At 52.4% G+C, this 27,414-nt stretch overlaps 1 protein-coding gene across 3 annotated transcripts; it reads right to left on the bottom strand.

Moving 5' to 3' along the window:
- Positions 1-566: 566 nt before the first annotated feature.
- CDC42EP4 (CDC42 effector protein 4) lies at positions 567-27,414 on the bottom strand. 3 transcript variants are annotated; one of them, XM_008997688.5, is made up of 2 exons: positions 27,301-27,414; positions 567-3,472 (listed from the first exon to the last, which is right to left on the bottom strand). In XM_008997688.5, exon 2 carries the CDS (start codon positions 3,361-3,363, stop codon positions 2,296-2,298), a length of 1,068 nt encoding a protein of 355 aa, XP_008995936.3. In that variant the 5' UTR covers positions 3,364-3,472; positions 27,301-27,414; the 3' UTR covers positions 567-2,295. The 3 variants fall into 3 exon arrangements, with proteins under 3 accessions (XP_008995936.3, XP_008995937.3, XP_035157558.2); XM_008997689.5 differs by lacking the exon at positions 27,301-27,414 and adding an exon at positions 26,223-26,262; XM_035301667.3 differs by lacking the exon at positions 27,301-27,414 and adding an exon at positions 9,325-9,418.

Consider the following 27,414-nt stretch of genomic DNA (forward strand, 5'->3'; position numbering starts at 1 on the left):
TGAAACCCCATCTCTACTAAAAAAAAAAAAAAAACAAAAATTAAAATTAGCTGAGTGTGGTGGCACGTGCCTGTAATCCCAGCTACTTGGGAGGCTGAGGCAGGAGAATCACTTGAACTCGGGAGGTGGAGGTTGCAGTGAGCCGAGATTGCGCCACTGCACTCCAGCCTGGGAGACAGTGTAGGACTCTGTCTCGATAAAAAAACCACCACCACACACACACACACACACACACACAAAACCCAGAAAAACCCACTTCACTGTGTCTGTGTCCCAGCCCTTTAATAGTGGCAGGATACCCATTTTACAGAGAAGAGGGAGGCACAGAACCAGCTAGATGACCAAGTGCCGAGGGCCTCCAAGAGATGGCAGTTGGGACACCTGCGTCCCCAAATTCTGAAGCGGCCTGCCTAGGCAGACAGCATCGAAGCAGAGGCGGGTCCCCAGGGACAGAGAGACAGACGCCACCTCAGGCCCCTATGGACAGCCCTAGGACCCAGGTCCAGATCCCACCCCCATCCTGAAATAGCCCTCCCAAAAAGCAGAGACAGATACCAGGCGAGCTATAGGGCTTTTTTTTTTTTTTAATGATTCCTCATTGCTTTGACAGTATCATGAAAAAAATTCAGTTTAGAGTCTGGAACTCGCCTGGATGGGATTTGAGGGCAGCTGGCGGGGCGCACAGCCCCTGAGATTCCTCCCCCACCGTGGGCGTTAAGCTGTTGGAAACAGGAGCACCAACAGGGCACCGAACCAGGAACTAAGTTAGTGTCTGGAGGCCAGGCCAGAGTCTCCATGGGGACGCCCCTGGTTGTGGCTGGTTCCGCCTCTCTCCTCCCCCCACTGGCTACAGGGAGACAGGGAGGTGGGTCAAGCTGTTTCCAGCACAGAAGAATAACTGGCAGTCAACCTTGGGGGGTCACACCCGAGCTTCTGCTCAGTCCCCTTGGGAGAGTTACAGGACTCAGAGAGAAACTTGAATTTCAGAAAAACAAGTAACTTTTGGCCTAAGTGTTCTAAATACTGCGTGGGGCATATTAATTCGAGAAAATTATTTTTTGTTTACCTGAAATTCGCATTTAACTCAGCACCCTGTTTTGGTTTTGCTAAATCTGGCCTTAGAAGTACGGGGGAGAGGCCTGAGAAAGGAAGGGGAAGTAGTCAGTACCGAGGGTGAGGGGTGGGGGAGAGGGAGGGAATAACTACCCCCCCCCCCCCGCCAAAAAAAAACTTTTCCTCCCATAGGAATGATTATTTAAAAAAAAATCTTTCTCCAAAAATGTTCTACACTGGCCTTCCTCAGTTGTTAATAGCTATGGGGGGTGGGTAGGGAAAACACACACCGGGCACCCACCCCGTGTCGTTCTAAATCAAGTTGGGAAGCACTAAAGTGGAGCTGGTGTCTTTGCCATGGATGTCCCAGACTCCAGCCCACTGGTCGCCACTGTGAATTTCAAAGAGGAAGCTTAGTATAAAGGTTTTCTAAAAGGATTGATTCTCCTTCTGTGGCAGACCTATTAACGCTGCCCTGATACTGCTCTACAAGGATTTAAACATAATAATAAAGAACAAACGAGCTCCTAGGGACTGAGCAAGGGCCCTAGCCCTGTTCCTAGTGTCATCCTGGAAGGGTCCCTTCTTGCAATTTCAGAAGCCTGAGGGCTTTCCTTCTATTCCCCATCCTGGTCTCTTCCCCAAGAAAGGGCTGCGTTTAGTGCACATGTTCGCGGCTGCCCCTGGTCCAGCTCAGCTCCGAGGGGTTCCAGACTTCCAGGACAGTGGCGTGGAGCAGGGAGGGGCTGAGAGGCAAGATCCTCTCCTTCCTCCCGCTGCAGCCGCATCCCCAGCAGCCACTGCTGAGCACAGCAGAAACACCAGCAGAGAAAAGGGAAGCTGAGTGTCCTTAGCCCTGGAGCTGAGGCTGCCTCCGGGCTGACCCGCTGGCTGCACATGGCAGGAACTCAAGTTAGCATCTGGCATCCATTTGAGGCCAGGGTGGAAGAAAGGGAGGCCGAGAGAGGAAAGCCGATTCCTGCTGTGAAAACAGCCCTTGTCCCATGCAGCCCAAGTGCAGGGAGCGTGATGAAGTCAGGCAGCCAGCCAGCACCCATGCCAGCCCCCCAAGTCCTCTGAAGGCCTGAGGGCCAGGCCAATGTCCCTCATCTACAAAATCCAGGGTCCACGGTTCGAAGCAAGGTGCCTGGCTGCCCCTGCACCATAGGGTCAAAGGTCATGGTGGGGTGGACGCAGGGAGAAGATGCAGCCGAGAGCTCCAGGTGACCACCCACTGTCTGCTCACACGCGGATTTCATCCTCCTCCTCCTCGTCCATGAAGGAGAACTCCTTGTCTGGCTGCCTCGAGACAGCAGCCCGAGCCCTGTCTGGCCCCCGGAAGGCAGGGCTGCGCTCCTCCAGGACGCCCGAAGGGCAGCTGGAAAGGGAGCTGCTGTCCCGTGTGGTATGGCTGCCCATGCTGCGGGCTGAGCCAGGGCTGGGGGCGGCCGCTGCCCACCCCTCATCCTCCAGAGCATGGGAGGGGAGGGAGGGCAAGTCTGGGCCGGCTTTGTCTTCTTGCCTTGCCAGGGGAGTGGCGGCCATGGTGTACGGGGGAGCCTGGGTGATGGTGCCAGCAGTGCCCTCATCGCAATGGTAACTGCCCTCCTCCTCCTCGGGGTCCCATTCCTCCTTGTCCATGATGCTGAGGACGTCACCCAGCATGGAGGGCCCCAGGTCGATGTGGAAGGACATGATGGACTCTGCATGCTTCAGGCCATAGCTGGCCTTGGGCATGACTGGCAGATCTGCCAGATCCCCAAAGGCCTGCTCGTCGAGGAGGGGGTCCGGGGAATGCAGACCCATGGCCCCATTCCGACGGGGTACTGCCTCCTCCACACCTGCCTCGTCGCCACCCTCCCCACCATTGGCCTTCTTCACAGGGCTGGACGACAGGCTCTTGGGCAGCTTACTGGTGCCCTTCTCTGAGGCCTCTTTCTCATTGAGCTGGGGCAGAGACATGGCATTCTTGACGAAGAGGGCCGAGTCCCGCAGGGAGCCCAGCATGTCCCGCTGCTCCCGGTCCCCCCTGGTCACCGACTGTGACCGCTTGCTGCCCCGGAACTTCCGGGACAGGAGACTGCGTTTGGAAGATGAAGAAGAGGCCTGTTCATCCAGGGACTCACCATCGGGCTCGCCAGCCTTGCTATTGAGGAAGGAGGTGTCCCCAAAGGCGTCTCCGGCCCGGCCGACATGCATGGTGTGGCGGAAGTCGCCCAGCGGAGCGCTGATCATCTCGGCCGTGAGGTCCACTCGGGAACGGCGCTTGGAGTGCACCGAGCTAGACACCAGCTGCTTGAGGATCGGCATTTTGCTGGATGAGTGGGGAGGTGGGCCCTCCCAAGGTAGCTGGCAGGTCTGGGGTCAGATCTGAAGTCCAAGTCCGGTGGGTGGAGGGGGACGAAATGAGATCATAAGGCTGCAAGCAGAGAACGGGAGGCAGAGGATTAACTCGGGCTGGCCACACGGCACAAAAGCCTATTTGCCAAGGGGCTGTCATTTAAACCCCATGCTCCTAACAATGTGAAATAAGCCAGCAATCAATGGTATAACCCTGCCTGTTTCTCAATTCACAGGCACAGAGTAGAGTGATTCTGCAAATCTGGTTGGAGTTCCAGTAGCCTCAGACACACTTTCCCCGAAACTTGAGAGAGCGAGAACTTTTCTCGTAGAAGACAATGGCTCCTCCGCCCCTGCAAGCCAGGGTGCTGTCAGAGCAAACATGACCACCTCTAAGGATGTGAAGGTGAATCCAGCAATTCCAGGCAGCAAGCCCGGGAAGAGACGGAGTCTATGGGTTGGCTTCTAGGAACAGCCAGCCTGGAGATGTGCTTGAAGTCCTTCCTGCTGTCTAACCTCGACCCCTGTGGAGTTAGTGGACACCCCACCCTGAGTCATGGTCCTCAGTGAGAGAAGGGAAGGACAAGACAGGCCCAGGGAGACAGAGGCTGACCAGCTCCTCCACGTGTGTGGGCGGCACGGTTCTCTTTCTGAATCGGAATTGGGGTGGAGCTACTGGGACCCACAGAACCAGCTCCCCAGCCTTTCAGCCTTCGCTGGGTGTCCCATAAATGGGGATCCTGCCTGTGACATCTCCACCTTCTGGTGTCTGAGGGAGATGAAGATTGGGGAACTTATACTTTCTTTCATCATTGGAGAGTGGGAGGCAGGGACTAGACCCTAAATGACTTGGTCCCCGCCACAATCTGCAGACTGACTCTTAGGTGATTCACCAGAAATCCGAAGAACAGCAGAGGTAGAGCCCAGGAGCCTGGAGACACCACTCTCACAGCTCCTGGCAAGGGCCAAGTTGAAGTTCAGTACTGGGGCCAAAGCAGCCCCTCTCTCACCCAGAGAGACTTGCCCCAAATACTAAGCCCAGCAGAGCTGGGCAGGGTAGGGAGAGATGGGTGTAGGTATTTAACAAAGTTTGGTGGGTGAGAGGTGATGCTTGGACACCAGGTACCTGCCTCCCTCCCATCCAGCCAGCAGCACAGTTCTGAGAGGTACCCCCAGTCCAGAGCCACTGTTCCCACTGCAAAACTCAGATGGCAGGTGCTTCCTCCGCATGTCTGCTGCTGTCCCACGTGAGCCCACCACACCCCACGTGGCCCCTGACATCAGCCTAATGGGTCCCTGTCTGTCACCCTCCTGTTGTTGGCTAAAACAAAACCTATCCACATGATGCCCTACCCAATGCAGACCCTGTGATCCAATGATTAGTCCCCACCTCACTCCTCAGCGTCCCTTACTTTTGTCCCCTGAGCTGTACTGGACACAAACAGTTCCCTGATGTAACCCCTGTGACACCCAGCATCCTTCAGGGCTCAGCTGGGACACATCACTGCTCCCAGGAAAGCTTCAGCTAGGGTACGTCCTCCCTACCACCTGCCCCTCACAGCACTTCAGATGTCCCGTCTCCCAGCAGGCACCAGCTACATTCTTCTACCCCTGCTGACTGGACCGTCATCTGCCCACTGCAGTGCAAGCTTCCAGAGTTTTAACAAGTCTGTTCACCACCAAGTCTGGTCCAGCAGGGTGTGCCACACGGTCGGCCTTCGAGCACCCACTGCAAGTCCAGCACCCCCCTCCTCTCCTGCCCACAGCCTGGCTCCAGGGCTCCTGGTCTGACCTCTCTTCATCCTCACCCCCATCTGCTTCCCTGTTCTCTCAAGCCTCTGCTGCCAGGCCCAATGGCTTCCCCCATCAGCAGTGTGTCCCCTCCCAATGCCCACACCATACCGCTTGTCATTCCAACAAAGTTCGCTCAGGCCGGGGCCGGGGGTGCTACGCAGTGACGTGGGTGAGGACATGCGGAATGCCTGGAGATGACACTCTGCTCTTGGTCACAGATCAGCCCTCCCTCCTCCCCACCCGTAGGAAAGTGACCTTCCCTTAACTCTAACCTGATAGTCCTGGGACCCACCTCCTGCCCCATCTCAGCCTCTACACAATTAGACATTGAACCGCTAGATCAAGGGTCGACAAACACTTTTTAGCAAAGGGCCAGAGAGTAAATATTCTCAGCTTTGTGGCTGATAGGGTTTTTGTCATAGCTACTTAACTCTGCCTTCTTAGTATAAAAGCAGCTGCTGGCCAGGGATGGGGGGGGGGGGTGACGGTCACAACTGTAACCCCAGCACTTTGGGCAGCTAAGGCAGGATCAGTTGAGTCCAGGAATTCCAGACCAGCCTGTGCAATACAGTGAGACCCTATCTCTACACAAAATTTAAAAAAGAAAAGAAAGTAGCCATAGCACCATGTAAACGAGTAGGTACAGCTACGTTCCAATAACATTTTATTTACAGAGAATTGCTGGGTTGGTGAGCACATCCAGGTCCTGGGAAGGAGGCATCTCCATGCTCCCCAGCCCCAAAACCTGACCCCAAGCCTCCTCATGCAGCTCTTCCATTTGGCTATTCCTGAGTTTTATCCTTTGTAATAAACCAATAAAAGAAGAAAAAAACACCAAAAAGCCACATATTTTTTACAAAAGCAAATGCAGGCTGGGTTTGGCTCATGGACTATAATTCACTGACCCTTGAATATCATATATGACCCTCTTGGTTAGCCATGGGCTCCTAGGTAAAACTCTGAGGAAAACAGGGAGGGAGGGAGGGAGGGAAGGGAAAAAGGGAGGGAGGAAGAGAGAGAGGGAGGAAGGGAGAAAGGGAGGAAGGGAGAAAGGGAGGAGAGGAAAGACAGAGGGAAAGAGGGAGGGAAAGGAAGGTGAAAGAAAGAAAGAGAAGGCTGGGAGCTGTGCTCACGCCTGTAATCCCAGCACTTTGGGAGGCCGAGGTGGGTGGATCACAAAGTCAAGAGATCAAGACCATCCTGGCCAACATGGTGAAACCCCATCTCTACTAAAAATACAAAAATTAGCTGGGCATGGTGGCATGCGCCTGTAGTCCCAGCTACTCGGGAGGCTGAGGCAGGAGAATTGCTTGAACCTGGGAAGGCAGAGGTTGCAGTGAGCGGAGATCACACCACTGCACTCCAGCCTGGCGCCTGGCAACAGAGCGAGACTGTCTCAAATAAACAAAAAAGAGAGAAAGAGAAAAAGAAGAGAAAAATAAGGCATGGCGTGGTGGCTCAAGCCTGTAATCCCAGCACTTTGGGAGGCCGAGGCGGGTGAATCACAAAGTCAAGAGATCGAGACCATCCTGGTCAACATGGTGAAACCCCGTCTCTACTAAAAATACAAAAATTAGCTGGGCATGGTGGCGCATGCCTGTAGTCCCAGCTACTCAGGAGGCTGAGGCAGGAGAATTGCCTGAACCCAGGAGGCGGAGGTTGCGGTGAGCCGAGATCATGCCATTGCACTCCAGCCTGGGTAACAAGAGCGAAAAACTCCGTCTCAAAAAAAAAAGAAAAATAAAAATAAAGAGAAGGTAGGGTCTGCCTTAGTCATGCTGGGCATAGAAAGAAATAAGGCCAGGCTTCAAATGAACTCTCAGTCCTGGCAAACCCTTCAGGCTTCTACTGCACCAGTCAGGAAGAGAGAGAACCCCATCTTCTACCTGCCTGCACCCCAGCTCCTGGCTCTACACACAGCATCCAGGAATCTCAAAGAACTGGAGGAGATGTTCAGTGCAGCACTTTCACTTTATGGATGAGGAAACAGGTTTATTGAAGAAAAGTGACTTATCTAGGTTTTTAGCCCAGAGGAACAGGGCTTTGAGTCCAGGGCTCCCCCCACCCCACTCCAGGCCCTTCTCCAGCTCCGGTGGCAGCGTCGCTGGCCAGTGACCCCGAGTGCTCCTCCCCACTGCTGGCTGGCAAGGTGCAGAGAAGGGGGGACCCAACTGCTGCTTCAGGAAGGTTCTTGTGTCACCCTAGAGCAGATTCCACACTGCTGATATTTGGGCCAGGTAATTTCTCATTGGGATGTGGGACTGCCCCGTGCACTGTTGGGTGTTAAGCGGTGTCCCTGGTCTCTTATACAGTAGATGCCAGTGGCATCCCTCCCCCACTCACAACAGGCAACACTGTCTCAAGACATTGCCCAATGTCCCCCAGGAGGCAAAACTGCCCCAGTTGAGAAACAGCAGCCTTGAGTGAGAACACACAGGTGAAGATAGGGCAGGTGTGCTCACCAGGTAAACAACAAAGACAGGGAAGCAGAGAGGGGGGCACGGATGGTCAGAACCGGGCGGGAACACGGTGGCACAAGCCTCCAGAGCTGCATAAAGATTTCAACACAACAGCCAGAACCCCCAGACCCTGTGAGTGATGTCAGACCCTGTGATTCCCCGATCTTGTATGCTCATTAGAGAGGAAAGAAAAAAAAAAAAAACCACAGAGTGGGCTCCCCAGGATGCACCACAGAAGCTTCAGGTCACTGTGGCTGCCCAGAGGGAACAAATATCCTGGCCACAACGGCTACAGGGATGGGCGGCTCCCCACATCCCATTAGCCACAGCCCCCACCACATCCTTGCGGGTGAACTATAGAGGTAGGTCAGAGGGGACAGCAGGGAAATTCAGCTGAAATCACAGCCATCCTGGGCTAGTCCTGAGATCTCCAGGATCTTGTTCAACCCCATACCCCAGAACGACAGGGATAGGCATACCCAGTGCTGCCTGCTGCTATGGTCTCGTTCGCTGAGGGGGTGAGAATGAGACTTTGTGGCTTGTGGAAAGCCATCTTCAATACCCAGCAAGGGGCTGGGTGCAGTGGCTCATGCCTGTAATCCCAGCACTTTGGGAGGCCAAGGCGGGTGGATCAGAAGATCAGGAGTTCAAGACCAGCCTAGTCAAGATGGTGAAACCCTGTCTCTACTAAAAATATAAAAATCAGCCAGGCATGGTGGCAGGTGCCTGTAATCCCAGCTACTCGGGAGGCTGAGGCAGGAGAATCGCTTGAACCCAGGAGGCGGAGGTTGCAGTGAGCCAAGATTGTATCATTGCACTCCAACCTAGGTGACAGAGGGAGACTCTGTCTCAATAGAAAAACAAAACAAAACAAAACAAAACAAAACTGCCCAGCAAGGAAGGGTCCTAAGAGAGTTGGGGCCTAGAGGGAGTCACACGTCCATCCCACTGCCCCAGTGAGGAGGGGGCTGCAGTGCCCGTAGTCTGAAGTGGAGACAAGGCCGGGATCTCTGGAGCTCAGACTAGACAGGCCATACAGCAGGATCGAGGGCCAGCAAGAGCTTGCTTTCAGCAGCCATGAGTGATCTGGAGTTACTCGTCCAGGTGAGGAGCTGGAACGCGGAGTTTTAGAACAAGCAGGCAGTGGGAGTCCTTCCTCCCACCAGAGGCCTGGGCCGGTCCTGGGGGCAGCTGTGGTTTGGGAGGCCAGAGGGTGTTCATTGTGCCTTTGGGAGGGGTGTTCAGAAGCACCGTGACTCAGCTCTGGGGAAGTGGCTAAAACAGGCTGCCCAGTGAGGGGCAGGCACTTCCCATAGCCTGCTTGGGCGGGACACTCCACCCCACCCCGGAAACCACATCCCACTTTCTGGGCAGGGCGAGGGAAAATGGGTCCCAGCTCACAGCCCTTCCCAGCTCTCCTGAGCCTCTGGAGGAACGGATTCCTCTACCTTCAGCCCACTGACCACAAAACTTTCCTTTAAGGCAGGAGCAAGGAGCCCCCCCCGTAAGTCCAGGCCCCTGCTTGGGTCTACACCAACTACACCATTGTTCAGCCCTGTTCCTGGGACTACAGAAAATGACCCTTGCCTGGACCCCTCACCCATCTTCCCTGGCTCTCCCAGCTTGGCCAGCCCAGCAGTTCCAGGGCAGAAGGACAGATAGAACCAACACTTCTTACCCCAAGTACCCAGGCAGTTGCCGTCCCTGGCAGCTCGGCTTGAGGCAGGATTCAGACCTGGGCTCTCACTGGGCATCGAGGCTGGCCTGACTCTGTGACTCTCTCAAGCTGCCCTGTGGTTCACCCCAGTGTACAGGGTACACGACATGCCTCGCCACCCACTGCCGCTGCCTCCGCCACTGTGGCTGGGCAACATGCCCTCTGCAAGGCCTTATCCTAGCTGTTCTAAGCAACCACCCCATGCCAGGTCCAGGCAATGTGGCCAGAGAGCAGAGGGCTTTTAGTGCATGACTTTAGATGTGACTTGAATCAGCTACAAGAGGCTTCACTACTTTACTCATAATCCATTCACTCCAAGACTTCCTGCAGACCCACCAATATTCACAAACTCTTCTAGGCCCTGGAGACAGAGCAGTGAAAATCGCACGCTGTTTTCCCGGGCACACGTGTAGCCTGAGTGTTGGGGGTGCTGAATGGAGGTGTAAAACCATAAAAAAAAGGTATCTCATATTCCTCTGTATAACGAATATGAGGTGAATGAATGTGGGAGTCCGGGGGCCTGGGGAAGGCTCCTCTGAGGAAGGAGCATCATGAGCTGAGAACTGAATGATGAGAAAGAACCAGCCAGCTCAGAAGCAACCCAGGTAGAGGAAACAGCGCAAATGCCTGGGGGTAGGATCAAGCTTGCAGCATTAATGGAATAGAAGAAAAACCCACGCAGCCAGGGCTCAGGTTACACAGAGCCCTCCCTGTCAGGCCACATAAAGAGCTTTGTTTTTAGTTTTAATTTTTTTGTTTTGAGATGGAGTCTTGCTCTGTCGCCCAGGCTGGAGTGCAGTGGCATGATCTCAGCTCACTGCAACCTCCGCCTCCTGGGTTCAAGCAGTTCTCCTGCCTCAGCCTCCCGAGTAGCTGGAACCACCTGCTATCATGCCTGATGAATTTTTAAATTTTTAGTAGAGATGGTATATCATCATGTTGGCCAGGCTGGTCTCAAACTCCTGACCTTAGGTGATCTGCCTGCCTCAGCCTCCCAAAGAGCTGGGATTACAAGTGTGAGCCACCAAGCCCAGTCATAATTTTTAAAAAATATTTTGAGGCAGAGTCTTTCTCTGTCGCTCAAGCTGGAGTGTTGTGGTGCAATCTCAGTTCGCTATGACCTCTGTCTTCTGGGTTCAAGCAATTCTCATCCCTTAGCCTCTTGAATAGTTGGAATTACAGGTGTGCGCCCCTACACCTGGCAATTTTTGTATTTTTTTTTTAAAGATAGAGTCTTGCTCCATTGCCCAGGCTGGAGTGTGACGGTGTCGTCTCGGCTCACTGCAACCTCCACCTCCCAGGTTCAAGCAATTCTCCCACCTTGGCCTCCCAAGTAGCTGGGACTACAGACACCTGTCATCGTGCCTGGTTAATTTTTGTATTTTTAGTGGAGACAGGGTTTCAACATGTTGGCCAGCCTGGTCTTGAACTCCTGACCTCAGGTGATCTGCCTGCCTCAGCCTCCCAAAGTGCTGGGATTACAGATGTGAGCTACCACTCCCAGCCAACTTTTTTATTTTTATTAGAGACTGGGTTTCATCATGTCAGCCAGGCTGGTCTTGAACTCCTGGCCTCAAGCAATCCACCTGCCTTGGCTTCCCAAAGTGCTAGCATTATGGGCATGAGCCACTGCACCCAGCCCTAGTGAGGATTGTGGAGGTCACTCTAGGAGCACAAGGAAACCAGTGTCTGTTTGTAAGCAGGCTGGTGATTCAGTCTGTATTTGGAAGCTCCTGGAGGTCCTGGCATTGGAGGAATGAAGGAGCGGAGATGGAATTCAGTCAGGAGGCTGTTGCAGAAATGCAGGTCAAAGAGGATGGAGGCCAGGATGTGGGTTTGAAGGAGGAGGACACAGTGGGAGACATTCAGGCCATGTTTTGGATGTAGAGAAACCAGAGATTGCTGAGAGCCCAGACTGGGGGGGAAGAAAAGACAGGATCGAATGGGACTCCAGGCCTTCCAGGGGCAGCCTCGGCCGTGGGCATTCCTCCCAGGTTTTGCCTGGTGGGCATGGCTCCTTCTCACAGGAGGGGCTGACAGCCTACCCCTAGGCAGAACTTCACTTTGCTGAAACACAGGAGGCATTCTGCTACACAAGCCCTGTCAGATGGAACGACACTCTGGAGGGGGTTGTGCAAGAGGCTCAGTGGGACATGGGCCACAACTCTGAGAGGTGAGGGGCTCTAGTTTTTGTCATCAGAGAAAAATCTAGTACTTTCTGGAACACTCACCAGCCTTATCCTGCAAAGACAGGAAAGCTCAGGGAAGGCAGAAGACTGTTTCATTCAAACTGTGGCAGGGCTGAGGGCAGCTGAGTGAATGGGAGAGAGCTGTGACTGCTTTGACACACATGGTTACATGTTCTAGGCAGGACTTCAATGCCCGCTGTGTTGCGGCTTTAGCTGACTTCAGTACTCTTGGGGATCTTTTAGTTCCTTCACATGTCCTGGCCAAAAGCCCTTATATCTGGAAGTGTGCTGTGTGCACAAGGAGGTTAAAGCTCACTGCCCTAATATTGTAAGCCTGAGTAGCCACAATCAAAAAACAAAGTGTCCAGGTGCAGCGGCTCAGACCTGTAATACCAACATTTTGGGAGGCGAGGCGGGTGGATCACCTGAGGTCAGGAGTTCGAGACCAGCCTGGCCAACCTGGTAAAACCCCGTCTCTACTAAAAATACAAAAACTAGCCAGGTATAGTGGTGGGTGCCTGTAATCCCAGTTACTCAGGAGGCTGAGGCAGGAGAAGCTTGAACCCGGGAAGCGGAGGTTACGGTAAGCTGAGATTGTATCACTGCACTCCAGTCTGTGTGACAGAGTGAGACTGTCTCAAAAAAACAAAACAAAACAAAAAAAACCAAACCCAGATGGGAACATAAAATGTCACCATTATGACTCCTGTGCCATTTATGTATCTGTGTCAAATATCTCCTTAAAATACCTGGGTGTGGTGGGATCACACTTTCAAAGATGGAAAGACTAAATTAAGGGACTTGCCCCAGGTCACAGATTGAAGCCAGTGTTTAATTCCCACCCCTGGGCTCCATCCACTTAAATAGCCATGCACTATCAAAAGCATGGCTCTGTCTGCATCCATCACAGGACAAACTGAATATGTCATATGTGTGTGACGTGTATGTATCTTCTACACACACATTTTTATAGGTTTTATTCATGTCTATTGTCATTCCATGTATTAACTCTTAGTTTACACACACACACACACACACACACACACACACACACATGTTGGTGTATTCTTTCTAAATCCAAGTGGCTTTTTATTTTTTTGTTCTTATTGCCCAGGCTGGAATGCAATGGTGCAATCTTGGCTCACTGCAACCTCCACCTCCTAGGTTCAAGGGATTCTCCTGCCTTAGCCTCCGAAGAAGCTGGGATTACAGATGTGCGCCACAAGAGCTGGCTAATTTTTGTATTTTTAATAGAGATGGGGTTTCCCCATGTTGGCCAGGCTGGTCTTGAACTCCTGACCTCAAGCAATCTGCCCACCTGGGCTACCCAAAGTGTTGGGATTACAGGTATGAGCCACCGCACCTGGCCTTATCCTTTAAAAAAAAAAAAAAGTTTCCTTTAATGAGTTAACATCGTTTCAATGAAAAAAAATTTTTAAGACCCCAAAGCATCAAAGGTTTTAAAAAAGGCATTCATTTCAAAACCAGCTTAAAACTTTCTGGTTGTCTGGGTTCGGCAGCTACATCCTAGCACAAGTTGCCAACGGCACTGAGAGAACGGGTCTCCATCCATACTCTGCCTCTCTTGTGTCTGAAAATCTCCCACTGATATCTGTTGCCTCTCTGCCTCCCTCAAAATCACCCACAAGCCAGAGACGTTTATTAGGTCGTTGTAGTATTCTAAGTTGTCTGGGAGGAGGAAGCAGGAAACCTTTAACAACCTGATGTCAGGGGACATGAGGAGATCAGGATCCTCTCAAAAAACACAACTCACTCTCCAACAGCTGCTTCCTGATGCTTAAGCTTCCCCAGCTGAGCAGGAGATGGGTGATGAGCGTCACTCCCACCCCACCGGAGATCGGCCTGTTTCCAGTGACACTGAAGCTCCAAGCTGGAGCCCAGCCTCCCACGTTAACAGTGAGATCCTCTCAGAGATATCCTGCACAGGTGAAGGTTTTACTTCTACAGCCCTAGCTTGGCTAGGCTGTCACTGCAAGGGAGCAGAGAAAACAAGAAGGGGTCACATGAGGGCAACCAGCATCCAGGGGCTCCAGCGACCGCTGACGGCTGACTGCCAAGCTGTGTGCAGAATCAGATCATCCCTGGGGGTAGATCTCTAATGGGGAAGGCACTAAAGTGAGTATTAGCTCCAAGAGTCAGAAAAACAGGCTCTCCAGTCCCCTCTTCCCATCCCTCCAGTATACCTCCTCACTCAACAGCTCTCATTCACCGGGATCCACTGCGTGCCAAGCATTATACTGAGGACAACATAAATTTATGCCCTTGAACTTCAAAGCAACCTTGCAAGGAGGCTGCCATGACTGCCCCCTCCGCTTTTTTTTTTTTAAGATGGAGTTTCGCTGTTGTTACCCAGACTGGAGTGCAATGGCATGATCTCGGCTCACCGCAACCTCCGCCTTCTGAGTTCAAGCAATTCTCCTGCCTCAGCCTCCTGAGTAGCTGGGACTACAGGCGCACACCACCATGCCCAGCTAATTTTTGTATTTTTGGTAGAGACGGGGTTTCACCTTGTTGACTAGGATGGTCTCGATCTCTTGACCTCGTGATCCACCCGCCTCGGCCTCCCAAAGTGCTGGGATTACAGGCGTGAGCCACCGCGCCTGGCCTGATTGCCCCTATTTTAAAGAAGGGGAAACAGAAGCTTAGACGGAGTGAATTATTTTACTCACTCTCACATCTCACCGCCTTTTTTTTTTTTTTTTTTTTTTTGAGACACGGCATTGCTCTGTCACCCAGGCTGGAGTGTAGTGGTCCTATCATGGTTTACTGCAGCTTCAACTTTCTGGGCTCAAGAGGAGGGGGGCCACAGGTGGGCACTATCATGCCTGGCTTATTAAAAATATATATATTATTTTTTGTAGTGACAGCATCTTGCTATGTTGCCCAGGATGCTCTTGAACTCCTAACTTCAAGGGATCTTTCTGCTTCAGCCTCTCAGAGTGTGGGATTACAAGCATGAGCCACTGCGCCCCACACCCAGCCTCTCACAACTTTTAAGTGGTGATCTGAGCCCATTTCTGGCAGGGCTTGGAGCATGTGATTTTCCATGAGGTGATGCTGCCTGGCCTATGCAGAGTCTGCAGCTGAGGATGTGCACATGGAGAGGTGGGGTAGGAAGGGTCTGGGAGCCAGCTAACCTAAGACTCTTGGAGCTAAGATTCATGTCACTGCCTCCCCATTAAAGCTGTATCCTCAGGGATGGCTGTATTTGAAGCCTCCTCAAAGGAGATTTCCCTTACCCAGGAACTCCCTATATTCTGGTTTTCTGGGAGGTGAAGGGTAGGGAGGATCACCCTGAAGCCAGGACTCTGCTGGCATAGTCAGGAGCAGATGAGTGCAAGGCCTGTCTCAGAAAGGCCTCACACACTTCTAGTGTGTTCATGTCTGTCCAAACCCCATCTGGTGTTCCTTGGTTATTCCAGCTCCCAGGAAGACCAAAACCTGCACCCAACACTGCTTGCCCTAACCTCACTGCTGCATGCCAATCCATGCCAGGCTCCTCGATGGAAAGGTGCCACTGCACAGCCACCCTGGGGCACATCCCATTTCCCAGACATCCTCTACTTGTGGTGGCCCCTTCTTGAAAGAAGAGAAAGTGGCAAGGTCCCAGATTTCATGAAGTGTCCCCCTCACCCCCTGCCACCTCCAAGCTATAAGACAGTGCCCATTCTCCAGGTACCTCCACTGGGTGTGGGGCAGGGAGGGAGGAGTCTAATGGGAAGCGGGGGTGAATCAGGGGGGTGAATAGACCAGGACAAGGAGGAAAGCAATGAGGCACACCAGAACCTCGCCACTATTTCCACTCTCTGCCATCTCCCTATGGGTTAATAATAATTGACCCTCCACTGTCCACCAGCCACATGTGGCGAGTGTGGAACAATAGACACTGGAGATTGGGAGGGTGGGAGCCTGATGAGGGATGGGAAGTTACTTAATGGGTGGAATGTAAATGGTTGGGTGAAGGTTACACTATGAGCCCAGACTTCATACTAGACAATATATCCATGTAACAAAACTATACTTGTACTCCTTATATTGATAGAAATAAAAATAAGAGAAAAATAAAAAATAGACTGGGCAAGGTGGCTCACGCTTGTAATCCCAACACTTTGGGAGGCTGAGGTAGGCAGATCACCTGAGGTCAGGAGTTCGAGACCAGCCTGGCCAACATGGTGAAACACTATTTCTAATAAAAATATAAAATTAGCCAGATGTGGTGGTGTGCACCTGTAGACCCAGCTACTCGGGAGGCTGAGACACAAGAAGTGCTTGAACCCGGGAGGTGGCGGTTGCAGTGAGCCAAGATTGCACCATTGTACTCCATCCTGGGCAAAAGAAGAGCAAAACTCTGTCTAAAAAAAAAAACAAATTAAAAATAAATGTGGCAAGTCCAAATGGATATGTGCTTAAGTAGAAAATACACACTGGACTTCTAAGATTTAGTATAAAAAAGAGGATGCATAAAATATCTCATATTTGGCTGAGCACGGTGGCTCACACCTGTAATCCCAGCACTTTGGGAGGCCGAGGCGGGTGGATCACAAGGTCAAGAGATCAAGACCATCCTGGTCAACATGGTGAAACCCTGTCTCTACTAAAAATACAGAAAATTAGCTGGGCATGGTGGCATGTGCCTGTAATCCCAGCTACTCAGGAGGCCGAGGCAGGATAATTGCCTGAACCCAGGAGGCGGAGGTAGCGGTGAGCCGAGATCGCACCATTGCACTCCAGCCTGAGTAACAACAGCGAAACTCCGTCTCAAAAAAAAAGAAAAAAAAAAAACTCATATTTTCACACTGATAATGTGTTAAAATGATAATATTTTGAGTACAGTGAGTCAAATAAAATGTACCATCTATTTCCTCTTACTTAAAATGTAACTATTAAAATATAAATTATGTATGACACTTGCCTAAGACCTCTATTGGAGAGCGATAATTTAGACACTTTTCCCCCTTAGGACACAAACAGCTTGTTCCCTTGAAGATGGATAAATAAAGCCAACAATTGTTCACAGCTGGGTCAAAATATTTACATGGTAACAAATTAGGCTACATTGTTTTAAATTAAGTCTTAATATCTAATTTTAACATCCAGTCAGGCACTGAACTGCAAGGTTGTTTCCATCTTCAGCTGAAACTCTGCAGGATCCTTTCAGATAATTATGTGCATATCCTTAACTATTTCCAGATGATACATTCTTAGGAGTCTGTCCCCTCCAGGCTGGAATGCAGTGGTGTGAACTCAGCGCACTGCAACTTTTCACTCTCCGGGTTCAAGTGATTCTTGTGCCTGAGCCTCCTGAGTAGCTGGGACTACAGGCAGGTACCACCATGTCCAGCTAATTTTTTTTGAGACCAAGTCTCACTGTGTTGCCCAGGCTGGAGTGCAGTGGCGTTATCTCAGCTCACTGTAACCTCCGGCTCCCAGGTTCAAGCAATTCTTGTGCCTCAGACTCCAGGCATGAGCTACCACAACCAGCTAATTTTTGTATTTTTAGTAGAGACGGGGTTTCACCATGTTGGCCTGGCTGGTCTCAAACTCCTGACCTCAGGTGATCCACCTGCCTCAGTCTCCCAAAGTGCTGGGATTACAGGTGTGAGCCGCTGCACCCAGCCGGGAAGGTACCTTCCCCGCGCCCCCAATATATTTAATGGCCACTCCACCAAGCTTATATTGCCTTACATTCTCTAATCCACTGTATAATTGAATCGTTTGGGCTTTGCAAGTGGATAAGCTCATCATCTGCAACTAATAATAATTTTGCCTCCTCCATTCCTCATTATCTTTTTCTATTTGCTACACTGCCAATACAATGTTGAATAATACCACTGACATGAAACATCTCTGTTTCTGGCATTTACAGTGATCTCCTAAACCTCTGGCATCTAATCCAGCAGCCATAAGCCACATAAGGCTACTGAGTACTTAACGCGTGGCTAGTGTGACGAAGAAACTGAATTTTTAATTTAATTTTTTTGAGACAGGGTCTCTTTCTGTTAACTAGGCTGGAGTACAGTGGCATGATCACAGCTTACTGTAGCCTTAGCCTCCTAGGCTCAAGTGATCCTCCCACCTCAGCTCAGGAGTAGCTGGGACTACAGGGGTGCACCACTATGTCTGGCTATTCTTTTTAAGAGATGAGGGTCTCACTGTGTTGCCCAGGTGAGTCTTAAAATTCCTGGCCTCAGCTGGGCATGGTGGCTCACACCTGTAATCCCACCAGTTTGGGAGGCCAAGGCAGGTGGATCACCTGAGGTCAGGAGTTTGCGAACAGCCCGGCCAACATGGTGAAACCCCGTCTCTACTTTAAAAAAAAATTAGCCGGGTGCGGTGGCAGGCACCTATAATCCCAGCTACTCAGGAGGCTGATGCAGGAGAATCACTTGAACCCTGGAAGCCGAGGTTGTGGTGAGCTGAGATTGCACCACTGCCCTCCAGCTTGGGTGACACAGTGAGTCTCCGTCTCAAAAAAATAATAATAATAAAATAAAATTCCTGGCCTCAAGTGTAATCCCAAAGAGCTGGAATTACAGATATGAGCCACAACCTGGCCAGAATTTTTTATTTCAATTATTTTACATTTGAAGCTGATAATTGGCTGGGCATGGTGACTCATGCCTGTAACCCCAGCACTTTGAGAGGCCGAGGAGGATGGATCACTTGAGGTCAGTCAGGGGTTCGAGACCAGCCTGGTCAACATGGTGAAACCCTATTTCTACTAAAAATACAAAAATTAGCTGCACATAATGACACATGCCTATAATCCCAGATACTGGCAAGGCTGAGGCTGGAGAATCACTTAAGCCTGGGAAGCGGAGGTTGCAGTGAGCAGGGATTGTACCATTGCACTCCAGCCTGGGCCTGTGCGACAGTGAGCCCTGTCTGAAAAAACAAACAGGCAACCAACCGGTAATTGACTGAGTTACTGGAAAACTTAAATATGTTTGGAACAACCAGAGTATGTGAATCTACATTTTCAACCGTAAATTTTATAAAATCCCAATATTGATCTAGTATTTATGAAAGTTAGCTGGTGGCGCATGCCTGTAATCCCAGCTACTCAGGAGGCTGAGGCAGGAGAATTGCCTGAACCCAGGAGGCGGAGGTTGCGGTGAGCCGAGATCGCGCCATTGCACTCCAGCCTGCGTAACAAGAGTGAAACTCCGTCTCAAAAAAAAAAAAAAAAAAAAAAAAAAGAAAGTTAGCATCCAAGCTGACACGTGCTACAGGCAGGTATAAAATACACCCTGGATTTGGAAGTCTTCCATTAAACAATAATGGAAAATATCTCACTCATAGTTTTACGATTACATGGACATGAAAATATTTTGCATGTACTAGGTTAAATAAATAAAACATATTATTTAAATTAATTTCCCCAGCTAGGCATGGTGGGTCATGCCTGTAATCCCAGCACTTTGGGAGGCCGAGGAGCAGATCGCTTGAGCTCAGGAGTTTGAGACCAACCTGGGCAACATGGCGAATCCCTGTCTCTACAAAAAAATTAGCTCGGTGTGGTGGCTCTAGCCTGTGGTCCCAGCTACTTGTGAGGCTGAGTTGGGAGGGTCACTTAAGCCCAGGAGGCAGAGGTTACAGTGAGCTGAGATGGTGCCACTGCACTCCAGCCTGGGTGACAGAGTGAGACCCCATCTCAAAAAAAAAAAAAAAAAAAAAAAAAAATTGGCTGGCTGCAATGACTCATACCTGTAATCCCAGCACTTTGGGGTGGATCACCTGAGGTCAGGAGTTGGAGCCCAGCCTTGCCAACATGGTAAAACCCTGTCTCTACTAAAAATACAAAAATTAGGCTGGACGTGGTGGCTCATGCATGTAATCCCAGCACTTTGGAAGGAGATCATGAGGTCAGGAGTTCAAGACAAGCCTGGCCAACATGGTGAAACCCGTCTCTACTAAAAATACAAAAAGTAGCTGCATGTGGTGGTGGGCACTTATCCCAGCAACGGAAGGCTTAGGCAGGAGAATTGCTTGAACCCGGGAGGTGGAGGTTGAAGTAAACTGAGACTGAGCCATTGCACTCCAGCCTGGGCGACATGGCATGACTCTGTCTCAAAACAAACAACAACAACAAAAAAAATCAGATGGGTGTGGTGGTGTGCATCTGTAATCACAGCTACATGGGAGGCTGAGACAGAAGAATCACTTGAACTCAGGAGGTGGAGGTTGCAGTGAGCTGAGATCATGCCACTGCACTCCAGCCTGGGTAACGGAGTGAGACTTTGTCTCAAAAAAAAAAAAAAAATTAATTTCCCTTTTCTTTAGTTTTAAAATGACTCCTAGAACGCAGAAAGTTCCATATGTGACTAGTGTCACCTTCCTACTGACAGCACCGTCCCAGGGCTACTCCTGCTGATCATCCTGCTCACTGTGATTTGAATCTCACACAAGTATTCACCACCTTAAGGAATTCACGATCCTTACAGTTTATGGGAAAATGATGCCAATAACTCTCTCAGCCAGGCTGAGTTATGGGAAAACACACTATGGCTTAAAATAATTTACCCTTTAATTGCTGGAAGATCTAGCATAAGGAGTCTAATCTAGTTTAAATGGTGACTCATTATCAAGAAGACTCTGGAGTAACATCTCCCCATGTGGATCCCAACAGATAGCAAGACTGAGTGCTAAGGAACCCACTCTGGGAAATACTATTCTAGACCCTACCTGGCTCAGCGGTAGACCCCTCCCCAGACTCTCTGCGGTAACTATTCCTGGGCCATAGGTCATGGAGGAAACAAGAGAAAAAAACTAAGACTTGTTGAGCTTTGTCCTCTGCACCAGGCACTGTGTTAGATGCTTTATTTACATTAAACCCTGTTTTTTCTTTTTTTTCTGAGATAGGGTCTCTCTCACTCACTGTAACCTCAGACTCCCGGGCTCAAGCCATCCTGCCTCTGCTTTGCAAAGTGCTGGGATTATAGGCACGAGCCACCAGAGCCTGCCTTTCTTTAGACTCTGTAGTAATACACAGTCCCAGGCGTTTGAAAGACTTTATTTCATGTGTTCTTCCCAACAATCCCACGGGGTTATCATTATCATCCCCAGCTTGCAGATAAGAGAACTGAGGCTTAGAAGGGCACATGGTTCACCCAAGTCACACAGTTGGTAAGGACAGAGAGAGACAAGAATCCAGATGTGCTGGGCTCTGGGTTTTTCCACTCCACCATAAGGAACATCGGCAGGGGGAGGGGGGAGGGGGTGGGTCATAAGCGTCCCTGGGGCTCAAGTGTGGGAAAGCTGAAAAAGGCTATGGATGCCTGAGCGCACAGGATATGCAGTTTTGCACACAACTTCAGGTTAACATCTCTGTGGTGAGCACCTCATTCCCCACCACTCCAGGGAATGTGTAGATTAATCCTGGGAAATACAGACCACAGCCCAGCAGCCCAGGTCCACCCAGGGGAGCCCCTGCTCCTTGTGGGCTGGGAATCAGCCACCCTCCTTGTCTCCTTCATCTTCATTCCTCTCCCACCTCATCCTTAACCTCACCTCACCCCAGAACCACAGGCTTTGGGCCAAGGGGGAAGGAGGTCGGCAGGAGGTGAAGGAGAAACCTTTCCTCACCTCCTGGGAATTAGAAACAGCACAGAGAGGGGAATAAAAAGGAACCAAGACCTGGGAGTGACCGGAAGCGACAATGGAGGAGTCAAGACGATGAGGAGCCAGTGACTCAAGGACATCCGGCAACTTCACTTGATTACAGGGCGCTTCCTGGAAACACGTGCTTCCCACGCCAGCCACCAGCAGAGGGAAGATCTGGGCCAAGCAGGATGGATGCCTGGTGGGGGACCTGACTGCCCCCACACAGGCCAGGCCCTCCTTCTCTGGAAGTGGTGCTGCTATTGGACAGCAGATTGTCTCCCTCCTGCGTGGGGTCACAGAAGAAAGCTGTTCTTGAAATCAGATCTCCAGGCCTTGTGTGGCTTCACTTTGCCTCTCCTAAGAGTGCTTGGCTGAGAAGTGGGAATTTCAAGGACACCTGGGGGTCTCCAGAGGGAGACTGGTAGATCTACACTCCCTCCAGAGCAAGCAGGTAAACCTTGCATCTTGGCCCTGCTGGAGCTCAGGGACAAAGAGCCTCACTCCCTGGGTCACAAGCTGGCCTGCCATGTGGGGCAAGTTATTTGTGCCTCAGTTTTCTTATTATCTCTCAGAGAAATTGGTAACGTAACTCCCAAGTGCTGTGCTAGGGGTGAGCACTGTTCCACATGTGCTATAAAGATGCTGCTGTCACACCCAGTGACACTCTAGCCACTGTCACTTCCCAAACTTCATAGAGAACACCCACCTGAGGCCACCTAAATCAGAAGTCTGCAATGTAAGATATGGGCTGAGATAATGGGTTGACCCTTTTCAAAGTGCTGGAGTTCCCGGGATTATCTGATGCAGGGGAAGCGTCCCCCAAGCTACTGAAGCCCAGGGACAGATTCTGCCCTCCCTCTGTAGTCTCGGCCAGCGGTGGGGGCAGGAAACCCTCGGATCTGGTTTCTTTCCTGATCTGAGTTCCCTTCTTGCGTCACCTTTTAACCTTTAATGATGCCAGAGGGAGGAGTCTGGCTTCTCTCAGACAAGATGGTGAGGTGGAAGTGGGAAAAAGAGAAGCTCCTCCATTCCTCCCTAGGATAAGGGTAAAAGATAACTCAGGAATTTGTAACAAATAATGCACAGGCCAGGCGCCATGTCTCACGGCTCATGCCTGAAATCTCAGCACACTGGGAGGCAGAGGCAGAGGATGGGAAGATCACCTGAGCCCAGGAGCTTGAGACAAGCCAGGGCAGCATAGTGAGACCCCATCTCTTAAAAAAAATTTAAAAAATAGCCAGGCATGGTGGCTCAGTTACTCAAGGCTGAGGTGGGAGGATCTCTTGAGCCCAGGAGTTTGAGGCTGCAGTGAGCTGTGATCACGCCCCTGCACTCCAGCCGGGGAAACAGAGCAAAACCCTGTCTCAAAACAAAAAAATAATGCACAAAACTTCAACATGATGAATCCCCGATAAAATATAACCTGATCCTTTGGACCTAACCAGATTCTCCTTAGAGGTATCCACAAAGCACACTGTAAGCCCCTGGCTGCTTTTTGGGCTCTCTTGAGCTGTCTACTCCTTGTACCATTTGACAAAGCCTTAAACCTAGTTCCAGGACAGTGTGGGGAACAGTTCCCTTTCTGATGCTTCATGGTCAGAGGCAACAGTCTAAGGAAAGAAGAATGCACCAACTGAGGACCCGAGGTGGAGAGGAAGGGCAGGCAGGGAAGAGAAGCCGCAAGACAGAACCTGGCTTTGTTGGCACACTTGGAGAGATTCAGAACTGGGGACTCCAGACCAAGTTCAGTGACTGCCAGAACTGCAGGGGCCCAGGAAAAAGGAGAACCCAGACTCTCATCCTGGGAGGCTGGAGGCTACCCCAGGCAACCTCCGCTACCGTGACAGCCAAGGCAGAAGATGGTGGCTGAAGCAGCTCTGACCGAGCACAGACATCCAGGGATCCTTCTTGCCTGACACTGTTTTTTTTTTCAGATGCCCTCAGCTCCATCTTTGAGGTGAAGGGGAAACACCAGGTGTGCAGAGCAGTTCCTTGTAGGTGGGTTAAGACTGTAAGCCTTCATTCACGACCACACGTCAAACTGTGCTCACCTGAGTCCCAAAACAGAGACTTCCTCAGCTTGAATGGAGGCTGAATGGAGATGGCCAGGTGCCCTGTTCCTGGCAAAGGAGGGCTTTGGATGCTGGCATTGCCATCCTGGCATGGAGCCCAGGGCTGCAAGCTGGCAGTGCCTGGGGGAAGACTCCAACGTAACTTAGCTGGAAGGAAGCCCAAGGTTCCTTAAGGAAGCGTATTTAAAGCTGGAGCTTCAGGGGCACAGTGAGCAGGAATGTGGGAAACTAATGTCTGAATTTTTCTTTTTCTTTTTTTTTTTGAGACAGAGTCTCACTCTATTGCCCAGGCTGGAGTGCAGTGATGTGATCTTGGCTCACTGCAACCTCTGCTTCTTGGGTTTAAGCAATGCTCATGTCTCAGCTTCCCCAGTAGCTGGGATTATAGGTGCACGCCTCACGCCTGGCTAATTTTTGTAGTTTTAGTAGAGACGGGGTTTCACCATGTTGGCCAGGCTGGTCTTGAACTCCTGACCTCAAGTGACTTGGCCTCCCAAAGTGTTGAGATTATAGGCGTGAGCCCCTGTGCCTGGCCCTAATATCTGAATTTCCTTCCCAACACAGTACAAGCAATAAAGGGCTGTGTCCACTGCCACTTGGCAGCTCCTTCCAGCACTACCATCCAGCTCCCTGCTCAAAGAGGGCAGGCATGGGCTTTGCCTTCCTGGAGCACTCCAGAAGCACTGGCTGGAGGTGACCTTCAGGACACTCTGCCGGATGACCCCTCAAAGTGTCCCCAGCTCCAGAATTCGGTTCTTTTCCTCATGATTGAGAAACAGCCTCCAGTACATAGGTCAGAAGACCTACTCAGAGCTCAGGTCAGCTCTGTTTCCAGAGCAAGATTGCTCAATCCTTCTCCCTCCGCCCACAAGCCTTATCTCTGGCATCAATCCAGCTCCCCATTCCTCCAAGGGATGGACTCCTCCCTCCCTGAACAGCGACAAGCTCCTCTGAGTCTGCAGAAACAGAATGAGAACGCAGAAGGCTAGACTTATACTGCTACCCAAGCGCAACTCTGTCTGCTCTGGCTTCTGACTTCTTCAATTGGAACCCAATCCAAATGTGGGGGGAGAAAGGGAAGGGCCAACATCAAACACCTTTCAGCCACACCTGCACACAGACAGTCCTGGCCACAGAAATCAATCACTCCAAAGAGGTGGAAGGGGCTGAAGCCCTGGGCCACTGCTAACCTGAGACCCTTCTGGAAAAGCTCCGCGCTTGTAAAGAAAGGTCAACCAGGTGTGGTGGCTCATACCTCTAAGCCCAGCACTTTGGGAGGCCTAAGTGGGAGAAGATCCTTTGAGCTTAGGAGTTCAAGACCAGCCAGGGCAACATAGCAACACCACGCTATTTTTCTACAAAAAATAGCTGGATGTGGTGGTGGGCGCCAGTAGTCCCAGCTCCTCGGGAGGCTGAAGTGGGAGGATCGCTGGAGCCCAGGAGGTCCAGCATGCAGTAAGCGTTGACCATGTCACTGCACTGCAACCTGGACGACTGAGCAAGACCCTGACTCAAATAAATAAAAATTATTTTAAAAATCAAAAGAATGGTGTAAGATCCCTCTCTCAAGTCAACACTTGCTCCCCTGACCTGGCTTTAAACATGAAACCCCCCCTTTGCTGGTGACTCCCTGGTCTTCAGTCCTGTGAGGCACTGCCAGGTTCCAGAGGCAGCAGCAGTGGAGACAGGGTACAAGGGGTGGGGACAAGCACTGGTGGGTGGGCAAGATAAGAGGAATCAAAAGAGAGGGAGGTGGAAACCCTAGAAGATGGAAGAATCGCTCAAAGCCCGGGCCTTGTCTGTACAGCACAGCAGGACAAGCCGCCCTCCATGCTCGGCAACCCTAGGACCTCAGGGAGATTTCGGAGTGGAGGCGCTGAGACTCACCCCAGAACCACCGCCCACATGATCACAGCGGCCCCCTCCTGGTCCCTGCAGGGTACCACCAGGATGCCTGGGAATCCACTTGGGACCTCCCCAGATTCACTGAATCCCCCTTGTGGGAAGGAGCAGCTGTCTTCTAGGAGTCGAGAGGCAAAGGCCAAGTTCAGAGGAGATAAACCACCCCACTAATCAGCCAGCCACATGGGCAGCTCACACTGGGCAGCTGGCAGAGCAGGAACCCGCAAGGCACCCCCACACTCGGCTTCCCAGCAGAGATGGAGCCTCAGGAGATCCCGGTGGACGCCCCGTTATTGCCCCAGGAGCCCTGGGGCTGCTGGGGGCTCTCTCAGGGCCAGGCTCAGTCCCAGCCAACTCGCGATTTCTAGGAGAAATCCGCAGCTCAGCAATCCCTTCCTTTGTGGCCTGTTCTTTGTTCTCTTAAAATTCAGTCCATCCTGCTGGTGGTCCCTCCTCCACCCCAGCCTCAGAAGGAGGCGGGGGCTTCGAGAGTTACTGGAAACCCAGACTGCCAAAGAAGTTGCCTCGCAGGAGGCCCTTGTCACCCGCCCTTCATTGTTTACACTCGCTGGATGGGACCTTTCTCTGGTCCATATGGCTGCTGGGGTTCGGACGGGAGAGATTCTCCCTCCGGCACCCGGGCCCCTCCGGGGAGGGCAGGGGGCCTCGCAGCGAAGGGGCTCCCAAAGGACTCTACTGGGATCCAGATGCTCAGCTACCCGGGCAGACAGCGGGCACCGGGCACCCAGCAAGGGATGTGGGAGCTGATCAGGTTGCAAGGGTGAGAGTCGTGGAGAGAGAGAGAAGTTCCAGAGGCAACAAGAAAAGAAAAGGGCGTTGGATTTCCCCTCCATTCTCCCAGGGAGAAAAAGAAAACTTCCAAAGCCCAGGCCGCAGTCACTGGGAAAACACAAGGAACCTGGTTTGAGTTAGCTAAGAGCACCCCTCCCCCAGTCTCTCTCGCTCGCGCGCACACACACACACACGTACTTCAGTCCGCTCCCAGGAAGCCGGCTCAGCCTCAGCCCCGGCTCCCGCCCAGCTTTCCAGCCCTCCCAACCCCGGCACTCACCGGCGGCTGGGATCCCCGCGGGCAGGACGGCTCCTGGGGGATGAGCCCGGGGCAAGGGGCAGTTTTGTAACCCCGGCTGGGGGCGCTCCGGAGAGGGGGCGGGGCCGGGGACTGCCGATCTGCGCGCACCCGCCCCAAGCGGGCGATTAAATCATTAACCCGCCGCTCCCGCCTGCGACCCGGCGGAGCGCGCCGGGATCCGGGCGCACCGACCCGGTGCGAGGCCGTCAGTCACCCCGGCTCCAAATGTGGGGGGTGGGGTAGAGGAGGGTAGGTGAGGCTTGGATGGGCCTCACCAGGCCGAGAGGCGCCTCGGCTTCGGGGGCTTCGGGGGCTTCGGAGGGAGCGTGCGGGGCGGGAGCCCGGCGTGGGAGGGAAGGGTTCGCGGGGCGGGGGCGGGGGCTGGGGCGGGGGCGGGGGTGGGGGAACAGGGGAACATTTACTCCTTCGGCCATTCCCTTCCAGGCAGCTCCGTCCACCTCTCTCCCCGGCCAGGTGACCCTGGGTGGCGTGTGCTGCAGTGTGTGTACGGGAGCGAGGTGTGTACACGCCTCCGCCGGAACAGGCGGATAATTCAGTTCTTATTCATAGAGAACTCGGGGCGCACACACGCCCTCCTCGGGGAAATCGGGGGGCCGCGCGCCGCCAATGGCTGCGCTCCAGCCCAAACCGACACACGTCCTATTCCTGGGAAGGGGGGGCCCTTTAAAACCCGCCCCCAGTCCCCCAAGCGGCGCCCTCGGCCAGGCCAGCGAGTTGCAGCGTGGAGAGAGAAAATCGAGTCCCGGTGACGCCGCGCCCGGCTCCCTACCACCCCCCGCCCCGCCCCGCACATCCCGCTCTGCCAGGACACTGGGTGCGCGGCTCCGGGTCCGGGCACCGCGGCGGGCGCGGAGAGAAGCGCGAGCGCCAAGAACTGGGGACTCGGAGCCCTTCTCCCCGCCCCACGGCCCCGCACCCCCAGCTTCTTCGATCCTCTCCGCCCCACAGGGGGGTTCGAGCCCCCGGAGCTGAGCCCATCCAGGCCTACCGGCGCGAAGGGGGCTGTCACAGCAAGGGTCGGGTGCACGTCGCCTACCTCAGTCCCCGGAGACCAGAGCGCCGGACCGGGGCGGCTGCGCTGTCCCCTCTGTGGGCTCCGCACGGCGGCGGGGCTGGCGGCCCCCGTCAGCGCCGGCGTTTGTTTCCTTCT

The sequence above is a fragment of the Callithrix jacchus genome, chromosome 5, assembly GCF_049354715.1.
Source record: "Callithrix jacchus isolate 240 chromosome 5, calJac240_pri, whole genome shotgun sequence".
Taxonomy (NCBI): domain Eukaryota; kingdom Metazoa; phylum Chordata; class Mammalia; order Primates; family Cebidae; genus Callithrix; species Callithrix jacchus.